General features: G+C 29.9%; 2 protein-coding genes and 1 long non-coding RNA gene across 5 annotated transcripts; all 3 read left to right on the forward strand.

The window, feature by feature from the left end:
- The first annotated feature begins 23 nt into the window (after positions 1-23).
- Positions 24-1423, forward strand: LOC149875974 (uncharacterized). 2 transcript variants are annotated; one of them, XM_090075938.1, is made up of 2 exons: positions 24-654; positions 814-1423. In XM_090075938.1, the coding sequence occupies exons 1-2, from the start codon at positions 105-107 to the stop codon at positions 879-881; spliced, it is 618 nt and encodes a 205-aa protein (XP_089932064.1). In that variant the 5' UTR covers positions 24-104; the 3' UTR covers positions 882-1423. The 2 variants fall into 2 exon arrangements, with proteins under 2 accessions (XP_089932064.1, XP_089932063.1); XM_090075937.1 differs by having other exon boundaries at positions 24-1423.
- Positions 1424-1549: 126 nt separating this feature from the next.
- On the forward strand, positions 1550-3456 carry LOC149875975 (uncharacterized). The gene is made up of 3 exons (XR_016448966.1): positions 1550-1742; positions 2503-2589; positions 3009-3456. It is a non-coding gene; the product is annotated as an uncharacterized LOC149875975 (long non-coding RNA).
- A 37-nt stretch (positions 3457-3493) lies between these two features.
- On the forward strand, positions 3494-5257 carry LOC149875976 (sentrin-specific protease 8-like). 2 transcript variants are annotated; one of them, XM_090075934.1, is made up of 6 exons: positions 3494-3834; positions 4068-4156; positions 4254-4362; positions 4533-4660; positions 4762-4812; positions 5067-5257. In XM_090075934.1, the coding sequence occupies exons 1-6, from the start codon at positions 3731-3733 to the stop codon at positions 5216-5218; spliced, it is 633 nt and encodes a 210-aa protein (XP_089932060.1). In that variant the 5' UTR covers positions 3494-3730; the 3' UTR covers positions 5219-5257. The 2 variants fall into 2 exon arrangements, with proteins under 2 accessions (XP_089932060.1, XP_089932061.1); XM_090075935.1 differs by having other exon boundaries at positions 3498-3834; positions 4533-4645.
- The last annotated feature ends 6014 nt before the right edge of the window (positions 5258-11271 follow it).

Consider the following 11271-nt stretch of genomic DNA (forward strand, 5'->3'; position numbering starts at 1 on the left):
AAATCATTCAAAATTCATCTGCAGTTGCCGCGGCAATCTTACAAGTTATTGAGAAGATCGACTCAAAAAAAGTTACCAGTTTCATAAGCTACAACACTCCTGTTATGAAATCAGCGTGGAGGATCATCGAGGAGAAATATCCACACATCTCGGCTAGCGGATGCGGAGCTCATGGAGTCAACTTGCTTGTAAAGAACATAGTTTCTACAACTGAGGCCACAAAAACAGTCAAAGATGCAGAGAAAATCATCAAATATGTGAAAAATCATCACACCGTGAATATTTCTCTTTCATTGTCCATGCCTGTATCTACACAATGGTTTAGTTATTATAAATCAATGAGCACTCTCCAGCTATCAAAATACGTTCTTATTAAGTTGGTAGACGAAGAAAGTACATTACTGAAGGAAATTCAACCAAAGAATACATCTGCTGATGTTATGGCGTTGATAAAATCTAAGCCGTTTTGGGACCGTCTCTCTAAGCTTGTCAAAAGCATTGAATTTCCTTCCAACGTGATCGGAAAGCTAGAAAGTGATGAAGCTCCATTGTCTCTTGTGTATGATTACTTTGGTCAAATGTACAATTCATATATGGACGATAAAGACATACAACAAAAAGTGCAATCTCGCTTCGATTTTATCTTTACACCAGGTATTGAAATTGCTTTCATATTAACGCCCAAAAATGCCGCAGAAGGTTTATATTTGAATGAAGATAAAACCGATTTTATCACTGCTACAGTTGAATTTGCCAAAAAGATCAAACCTGAATATGCTGATACTACTGAGGATGAATTGATTGTTTTTATAGGAGAAATGGCTGCGCTGCCTGAGAGAAGAAAAGAAACACTATTCAAGATGAACGCGCGAAATTATTAGAACATCGGTCGCGATAAATATCCTGCTCTTTACGAAATTGCTAAGCCTATTAACGAAATGATCTGCTCATCGGCTACAGCAGAAAGAGCTTGGTCGACCTTTTGATTTATTCAGTCGCGACTAAGAAATCGTCTTACGAATGAAAGAGTTGAATAGCTGGTATTCTTGTATACCAATAGCGTGCTGATGGACACAAATGACAAGACTGATTACATTCTTGAAGAAGGTGCAATTCTCAATGAAATTGAATGTCAAGAAATCACCTAATAGGCGCCAGCATTATATTTTTTTTTTATTACTGTAAGAATCTTTGAAAACTCCTATTGTTACTAATCACTGAATTTATAATAAAGTTAAAATATTACTTAAAACATTTTTTAAGTTTAAAACTTTTTTTGTTGATCTCAAAAAATCGTCTGCGAAGCAGTAAATTTTGTCGGCGCCGACGTCTGTGCAGACAAATTGCACTGTCTGTGCCAATGATATATTAAAAATAACTAGATGTCTATCTTCCGCGTATTTTTTGAAGCAAAAATCGGCCATTATGGGGGGCAAATTTAACAAATAAAAAGCTTCGTATTTGTTTTGTTTTGATAAATAGCGTAAAGATTTTGCCCCCCATAATGGCCGATTTTTGCTTCAATTTTTCTTATGCCGATTTACGGCAGTTAGACATCTAGTTATTCTTAATATATCATTGGTCTGCGCATATCTGCGCAGACAGTCCGAACCCTAGTTATTTATCTATATTTAGATCTATTTTTACAAAGATAAATAATTGCCTCAATATTTTCTTGATATTTTTTAAGATTTACTTGTCGCTGTAAATATCAAAGGAGTGAAATTTGCTGAAGGAAATGGGTAACTGTTATGTGCTTCTTTTTCTGCATTTAATAACCTACAGTATAAGAAATATTGGATCTGAAATCTTTGCCATATGTGGACATAAAAAGTTTTATTTTATTAATTGGTTGTTGAACTAATTGCTATGATTACTAATTGGATCCACTATACACGGCAGAAGTCTAGTTTATATTCTGTTATTTATAAATTGCTTGATGGCTAAATATTTCATTACAACATATTTGGAACTTTTTTTCTGTTATAATTTACAAAATACTCTGTAAAAATACAAAACAAATGCTGATATAAATATACAGATTTAAAGGTAATATGTTGCTATAATAATTAAAACTGATGTATATTTTTATTTATCATTTTTTCAAAGTTTAATCATGTAGACCATAACAGTTGCTTATAGTTTTAAAGCCTGTTATTCATTGTAGCATATTGTTTTTATTGTAAAATATCATTACTGCTTTGAAAGTTTTCATATTGATTGCAGACAGCAACAGTTTTTTTTAGTAGTTTTTTTATTTATGGCATAATATAATAGGAATTGCATAATAGGAAAAAAAATTCTTTCTCTTTTTATCAGTTTAACTTGGTGTCAGAAGGTAAAACTTGTGCACTAATCACTTCCTCATCCATGGTCATTTGCCTTATTTAATGTATCAAAATTGAATCAGTCTCAAAAAACCTAAAAAAATGTACTCACGTTGGTATTGGTTATGCGATTATCAAAATCTTTTTGTGTAAAAAAAAGTAACTTTATTTTTAGCCTATTCTAAATTCTTTCTACAATGTTCGTAGTCATTAGGGATGCAAACTTATATCTACTCCATAAAGTAGAATTTTGAAAAAATAGGTGAGCCATTTTTATCTGCATTGGTCATATATATTTTGTATACATTGATTTACTTATTTTGAATGGGAAAGGATCAATGTGGTTTGTTCATCAAAGATCAATATTAAAAAATTCTTTTTTTTAATTTAATAAAAAAAATTGAGGGGGTAAAAAAATCCTTTGTATACTAATGTTAAAAATTTTACTAATTTTTTACTTTAGTATACTCTTTAGTATTTTAGTATGCTAAAGATTTTGAAGTGAAAGTTTTAAAAATATGTTTTTAAAAATAAGCTAAATTTTTATGTTTATCTTTCAAATAAAAGTATGTCCCATCCTCCTTCCCTTCCCCCCTTTACTTCCGCTCATAACAAATGAATTAATTTCTTTTTCCCGTGATCCAATTCTTTTTCCCATGATCCAATTGCTTTTTGAAATAGGTTTACTACTCGAAGTGATGGTTATTATGACAACTGCCTTCGTTTATGTGTGACCAATTTGCCAACTGAAGAATTAAAGAGACAGCTAGGCATATTTTGCGACGAAGTCAGGCACATGATTCGTCCCCAATTAAACTCCTGTTAGCTTTCTATTGTTGTTTTTTTAAATATTATTTACATTTTAGGGAAGTTTTACTTTTTTTTGAGATCGTTATAGTTTTAATATTTTTTAACATTTTTTGAAATGTTATATATATTTTTTAAGAAAATTTTAAATATAATACCTGGTCAGTGCAGCTTTTACATTTTCAACATTACAGCTGACATTCAAAACTTCTTTAAAGATTTTGCAAGTCAACTGTAAAGTAGCAATAACAAAACTGTTTTTTATTCCTTTTTTTTTTTTTTTTTTTTTTCAAGCATTTTTTTCCTTAAAGCTAGAGTTTTAATGTAACTTTCGATCGAGCATTTTTATTTTTCTACCTTTTTACCCCAAGGTACTTCGCTTTTAAGTTGAAATTTTCCTTTGGATAAATGGTTAGAAAATTTAAATTAAAATTTATAATATTAATATGTTATTTAGTCAAAATAATAGTATATGTTAATTTGTCAAAATATTGGAATAAATTAATTATAAATATATGTTAACTAGTCAGAGTATTGAAATGAATTATATATTCGGTCAAAATCGATGCTAGGTGTTATTTCTTTTTTTAAATAAGATGAGCGTATTAAGCTACTATAATAGTTGCTTACAACTGGAAGACGTGGAGTTGCTTAGAGATAAAGAATGGTTAAATGACAAAATCATAAGTTTTGTGTTTGAGTAAGTCCATTTTTTCCATTTACGTATTTTCTCATTTCTCTAAGAAGTTTTATAATTTCTCATCTCTAAGAAGTTTTATTATTTCTTATCTCTAAGAAGTTTTGTAATTTCTCATCTCTAAGAAGTTTTATCATTTCTTATCTCTAAGAAGTTTTGTAATTTTCTATGTTAATTGTTTAAATTAATAAAAAGTTTCTCTTATATTTTATCTTACTTTTTCCTTAATGTTTTAGGTTTTTCGAGTATGAAAAATTTAAAGAATTCTCTGAGGAAATCGCTTTTTTATCTCCTGAGGTTTCGCAATTAATCAAACTTTCAAAATGTAAGAAAAACTTTCGAAATGTATCTGTTCACTTGTAACACTTTTCATTGCTTGAATCATATTTTTCTACAATTCCTTTAATCGATGATATTTTCAGCTCGTGAAGAGATTAGTCTGTTTCTTGAACCTTTGGAACTGAAAAAAAAAAAAGTCATTTTTTTTGTCGTCAATAACAACGAATCCGTGTCAACAGGTGGAACCCACTGGTAATTCTTTAGGCTTTTAAGTTTTGTTCCATGAAACTTTAAATGATATATTTTGCCTTGGATATTTGTCAACAAAATGTAGTTCTTTTGGAGTATTTATTTGATAATAATTATTTCCATGACTCAGTACTATCAATATCACAACTGATTTAAAAGAATTGATCGTATAGGAGTCTTCTGGTGAACTGGAATGGAATCTTCCAGCATTACGACAGCGCGAGTAACTTGAACCAACAAAGGAACGCTTTAAATCTTGCGCAGAAGATTCACTCATGCGTAAAACGTAATCAAGATTCTAGTAAAATCTTTCTTCTCCGATATTGTCCTACCGCTTTTTTGCATCGGCTAATATTAAATATTTTTATGTTTCTCTTATATCCTATTATTTTTCTCATTTAGCCTGTGCTCCTTTTAAATTTGTAAACGTAGATTGTCCTCAACAGTCCAATTGTAAGTATATGTTGCTAAAAAATTACTTGGGATCCAATTATAAAAATTATAAATCTAAACGTCTATAAGATTGTCTTTTGGCTTTTGGCTTTTTTTTAGCTGTGTTATTTTATTTATTTTTTTAATTTATTTTTTCTTCCATTTTAAAGAGTAATTTTATGAATGTAAAACATTATCTCCCTTATACTTATATTATCTACATATCTATCTAAAAGAGGCCTTTACCTAACATTTTAACCTTGCATGTTTTGCAGCTTATGATTGTGGCATATACGTTATAGCCATTTGCGAAATGTTGTGTCTATCATATAAACGAGACAAATCTTTAGTAATTGATGCTGACATTAACGTCTCTTGCCGACGACAGGAAATTTTGTATTTAATTGACGTACTTAAGAAAAGATGAATTTTAAAATGTAAAAAAACTTACTAATGTAAAAATAATCCCAATAAAAACTCTTAAGTTTTTAAAGGTGTACTTTATATCAGTTTTACTTTTTTCACAGTCATAATTTTAGTTTGTCTGTAACAGACTTTAACCAGTATTTTAAGCTAAAAAGCCATGGAATTGAAATTCACTCAGGAGCTTACTAGAAGTCTCCAGCGTATTTTTTTTCCCACTGGCTTTTGTTAAAACTGCTTAACGGCCATCTGGCTTGTTAATCTTTTTAAATATTTGATTAATCCCCACTTGCCTTGCTTGAGAAAAATGCCCACTTGCCTTGCTTGAGAAAAATGTTTATGTGAACTGTCTATAAATTTATTTTTCATTTCAACCGTTATAACTTGTATATTTACCAGCTTACTGATCACTAAACTTGTGTTAACTGAAAGATGCAGTGTGCTTTAAAGCCGGTATACGACTAACAAAATTAAAGTTTCAAATTTTTTATTTATTCATGATTAAGTTATTTTTGTATGCAAGTATCAAAAATGAAATCAAATTATTTCCTTCGAATGCTGTTTTTTGTAAGGAGCAGTATCAAATAGATTTTGGAGGAGTTGTTATGGAAACATACACTTTCTGACCAAAGCCATTGTAAACTATATAAATCTAAAACCAGGAATTTGAATAGCAGAGTCTATTCAAGCTAAGTGAGGCAGACTTAACAAATGCTAATGACATGTATATCCTATTTTTTTAATAGTTATGAGGCATAACTCTAACTAACCTATACAATTAAAGATTTTAATCGCACATGTTTGAGTGGAGTGCACCTGATAGAAAAAGTTTGCCCAACTTTTTTTATTTTTTACTTAGTATGAATTTGAATGATATCCTTTAGTTGCAGCAAACAATTGCAAAAGTCTAAAATTCTTTTCATAACCGGTTTCTTGGTTTTTTGTTATAATGAAATTAATTGATTTTTAATCGGTTTTTATTAAAAATCAATTCCGAAGATTCGAGTTCAATTTATAATGCGTGTTTTGTTTTAGCTAAGCCAAAATAATAAAAGTAAACGGTTTGTTTCACTTTTTAAAATTAATAAAGAACATTTTATAAATTAAGTGTTGAAAATTGAAGCCGAGTTACTCTTCATGCTGATTTTTAGTTGTCTCTATTTTTACAATAAGCATGAAAAAAACCATCCATGGTTTAGTAACCTTCTATGAGTCTTGTGTACAAATTGCCAGGTACTGATAATACCTTTTCAGATTCCATGGATTTAAACGGACTTTAATCCCCCGAGTTACATTATCCAAATCAGAGCTTGTTCACGCCTTTCATAACTTGAAGTTGTGGAAAATAGTGTCCTAATTTTTACGATTACTGCTTTTAATTGCTAGTCACCATTCCTCTTTCAAAATTTCAGCGTTGCTCAAGTTCTCCTTCTCCTTAACTTCAATGTAACGGTCATAAACATTGTGCTGATTACGACATAAACTCTGCGCATGTCTCAAATATTTGAAAGTTAAAAGAGAAGTAGGGGAGAAAGCGGATCATTGGTCACGGTTATCATAGGTCATGATAATGCCAGCTTAGCTGACATCACAGGGTACCTTGGTATATGTGCTTTCACCCAAATTATATGGGGTGATAGTACGCACACCAAGGTACCCTGTGATGTAAATTTTGAAATCTTTTAATTTTATCTGCGGAAAATGATTTAATTTGAATACTCAAATTGAATGAAATTTTGAGTTCATAGTGCGCCAATAAAAACACCTGTAGAATGAGAACCACTATATAACTTGATAAAAACTGGTGCAAATATTACCTATAGCTACACCAAATTCTGGGTAAAATGTCAGCCGGATTGTTAACTGGTAAAGAATTTATGGCAGATTTAGTTTAAATTTTGTTAGTTTTTTGCTACTTATACCTCAAAACGTTACCGATTACTGTGGTATTTGGTCACTATTTTCAAAATAATGTTCACATGAGTGTTCTACTACGTAATACCAACAGCTTTTATTATAATTGTTTAATTGGTGAATGTACCGTTTTCATTTTACAGACCAAAATATTGATTTGGTATTTAAACTGTGGTTTGACTTGGCTTATACATAGCATGAAAATCTACTGAGAAAATGCAAAAAAATCCTAAAAAATGATTGAAAAGCTTTTCTTATATATAACTACATTGAAAATAAAAAATTATTATTTCTCTTAAAATAGAAATACTGAGAAAACCAAATATTTTTGATAATTGACTTAAAAAACTTATATATAACTAAAATAACTGACCGCTACAAAACTTATATTTATCTAAGATAACTGACCGCTAAAAGTTTCGGAGGGCCAGTCCGAGGAAAATCAATCTTTACAGATCAGGGTTGTTTTAAAATAAAGTTTCTAAAAATTTAACAGAAACAATTTTTTCAATTGCAGAGGCACAAAAAGAGAGCAACTCTATCAAAGATCTCCTAAAAGTGCAATAATTTTTGAAGAGAGAACTGTCATGAAGGAGAGAGTAGCCCTTTGAAGAGCAGTAAAAATCGTTTATAGGATTGTCTCATCAAATAAGATCTCATCTATATTGTCATCACGTGTGACAAGTGTCATTAATCTAAGTAATTAAAAGTATGTTAATGATTGTAAGTATGTTAAGTGGATTGTTATCAAATATAAATTTAGGTTAAATTTTGTAAAAGGCTGAGTTTGATTTAGTGAAGTAAGATTTAGTGAGTAAACACAATGGCAAATAAAGCAAAGGTTCATGATGAAAATTTAATGTTTGTGTGCTTGTTACGTCTGAAAAATGTTTAAGACGGCTTGCTATTTTCCAACCAGATCGAATATGCCAACTGTACCAGACCAAGATTAACATCAGTGATTCTCGGGTACCACAAGGTCTTTGAGAATTGTGAAGAACTACTTTGCGCAAGAAACAAGAGGGGAAAGAAATTGCACTCCCCCTTTTCTTTGATTTCATGTTAATTCAAATGAGACTGGAAACAAAAGACACGATGTGTTATTGGCTAATCTGCCAAATTGGTCTTTCAAAGCTGCAAGAAAAATATCCTCTTAAAGAGCAAACCACCATTAAGAAAGAACCAAGTGTGCGTTGCAGCACATGCCTCAGCCCTTTAGGAAAAGTTTGCGCCACCAATCCTCTCAAATGAAGTTTAGGGAAAACCTTCAATCTTTAACAGCAAAAGATTCCAAAGCAGCCGAACAAATTGCATCTCGAGTTATTGGAAGGTTATTGAAAATCCCTGAAAGGAACTATTCGACTTGCTATATCATTCGGCGGGCCTCCACTTACAATTACCTCCGGTAAATATTATTACTTCAATTTTTACAAAGTAAAATGGTAAATATTTATAATTATGGTAAATATTTATAATTAAATAATTTTTACAAACATATATTGAAAGAAAGTCTTGACTGTTAAGAAATGAGACTAGATAGATTTAAGGAAGTATATTTTCGACAAGTTTCTAATCTCTTTAAAAACGAATAATTTAAAATTTTTATCCAAACTTTATGAACAAAATTTATTGTAAACATTATTGTAAACACAATTAATACCAAACGTCGCTGTTTAGTTTTTTGCTGCATACTTTTTTTATGTTGCATACCTATTTTTGCTGCATACTTATTTTTCTGCATTTGCTGCATACTTATTTTTCTGCAATTGCTTATTACTTATTTTTCTGCAATTGCTGCATACTTATTTTTCCGATAAAAATAACAACCAAAGTGTAATCTTTATTCAAAATTTTTTATACCAAAACTAGATGCTAGTATCAATAATCTAGCGAAAATTTCTTAGATAAAATAAAAAATTAGTATTGAGAGAATTCGTATTTATTGAAGTTCATATATTAAATTTATTCAACTCTCAGGGGCGTGTACAGGAATTTTTTTGGGTAAGTCGCAGTTTTAACCCCCCCCCCCCCAAAAAAAAAAAAAAAAAAAGTTAAATTTTAGCATCCCCCTCCCCCCCCTTCCTCATTCACAAACGCATATATGAGGTAAGACGGCTTAGCAATCGCCCGATATTTTATCGCACATGATGCTAACCATTATCAAACATCATCGCTTCGCACGCTATCTATTTTTAGAAGAAAATGATGATAACCATAGTCAGCACCAACGCTTAACAATTACACACGACCTATTCTTATATGAAGCAAAAAAAAATTATTGAAAAACTGTCTAAACTTTATGTTTAAGAAATGTTTAATAAATACTCACTAAACAGGGTGTATGTACCAAGGGAAGTCCAAATTTTATTTTTAATGTTTAAAACCCTTTCTTTCTTTTTATATTTTTTAAAATGCAAGTAATTAAAAAGATACACAGCTTTGTATAAAATAGTTGGGGATGTCCATTGATATATTTTAATATATGCTTGTTGTTAATTACAGTCTTCTCCTCCTGATGATAAATATCAATAGAATTTGACTAAAACTTTACTCAGGGTGTAATTGAAAAGGGAAGTCCGGAATTTGTTCTCTAAGAAATAATTACTTTTATTTTTTTTAAATTAACAAAAGAAAATATTTAAAAAATGAAGTACCTTATAACTTAATAAAAAAAGGTATGTCCATTCAAGTTTCTTATTAATTTGTTTAAGTCAAAAATTAAAACAACCTCCGTTTAAATATATAAATCGTTTTTTTTTTTTTTAATAAACTTTAGACCGTTCTCGATTTGACAAGCACTATGCGCGAGGTTAGAATTATTTAATTCTATTCCTATTTTAAAAGTTGGGAGAAAATGAGTTATTAATTTTAGTAAGTAATGATTACTTCTAAAATGCGCTCTATTTTACAAGTTTTTTTCTAATTTGTTTAAACATAAATTATTTAAAGCATAAGTTATTATTTCTTTAAAAATTAAGACTAAGTTTTTAAATAATTATTACTTTAAGAAAAAAATCAAAAACTTTCTCCCAACATTTAAACTTGGAGATAGAACAAAATAATTCTAACTTGGCGTATAATAAAATACTAAACCGTAAATCTAACTGTTATCCCGGATTAATAACTTCTTACCATCCGTTCGAACAGTTAACCTTGTATAGTTTGCTTAATTATTGCTTTAGTTTATTATAATTATTCGCTCTGTTTGCTTTTATCTACCGACGCATCATATTTACTTAACGAAATATTGAAGTTGTGAAAAAATATGTATATATACATATTTTGGGTATGTCCAGCGACGTAGCAGACATCCCCTAGACACGCCCCTGGACTCTCATACAAGATGTCGTCATTTAAAATTTATTTCACAGCTAAATACGGAGCTGAACTTTATAAAGAAACAAAAAAATTACAACAAGCAAAAACAAATATGGCAAAATCGAAGAATCAATATATCTTTCTTCAAAAGTGTGTAAAACATAAATTAATACCAAAATCGCTTCGAGTTGTATGTCCAATAAATAACAAAAGAGGAAGAGACATAACTAAAAGGTACCGTTTTGAATTACTAATATGCATCAAAAACGATTCTAGAACTCGTTATTTTAATCAAATAAAATTTGTAAAAGATATCCAAAACTATTTATATAAAAAATTAACTCAAGATGATTATGAATCTGTCGAAAATGTTGCCGAAAAATCCCGAGAAAAAATGTTTGTTAAATCTAAATATCGTCTGATCAAAAAATTTAATATCTTGAAAAATATAAATTTAAAAGAAAAAGCTGAGACTCCTTCAATTCTTAAAGATGTTGTATTAAACCTATGTGAAACGGAAATACCTGAAAACCACAGGAATCTTTTAGAACTAGGACCAAAATTTGTTCCAACTATACAAAATATACCCTATTTAGACATTATTTCAATAACAGAATCCACTGCGTTAAAACTAGAGTATTGCAACAAAATTGAGAGTTCACAAGACTTACGCAGAAACGTGTTGAGGCAACTTAAAATGCTTAAACCGCAAAAAAACAATAACTTAAATTATAAACAGAGGGAAGCATTAAAACAAATAAAAGAGGACAGAAACATTGATATATACTCTTTTGATAAAGGAGCAGGCTTTGTTAGAATAGAACA

This window comes from Hydra viridissima, unplaced genomic scaffold, assembly GCF_058129835.1.
Source record: "Hydra viridissima isolate aposymbiotic clone 2 unplaced genomic scaffold, HvirCarnegie_v1 scaffold_80, whole genome shotgun sequence".
NCBI lineage: Eukaryota > Metazoa > Cnidaria > Hydrozoa > Anthoathecata > Hydridae > Hydra > Hydra viridissima.

Coding starts and splice junctions, on each gene's coding strand:
- LOC149875974 (XM_090075937.1), top strand. CDS start 105: ATGAAATCAGCGTGGAGGATCATCGAGGAGAAATATCCACACATCTCG.
- LOC149875976 (XM_090075934.1), top strand. CDS start 3,731: ATGAGCGTATTAAGCTACTATAATAGTTGCTTACAACTGGAAGACGTG. Junction 3,835..4,067: donor ATCATAAGTTTTGTGTTTGA/GTAAGTCCATTT, acceptor TTAATGTTTTAG/GTTTTTCGAGTATGAAAAAT. Junction 4,813..5,066: donor TTGTCCTCAACAGTCCAATT/GTAAGTATATGT, acceptor CATGTTTTGCAG/CTTATGATTGTGGCATATAC.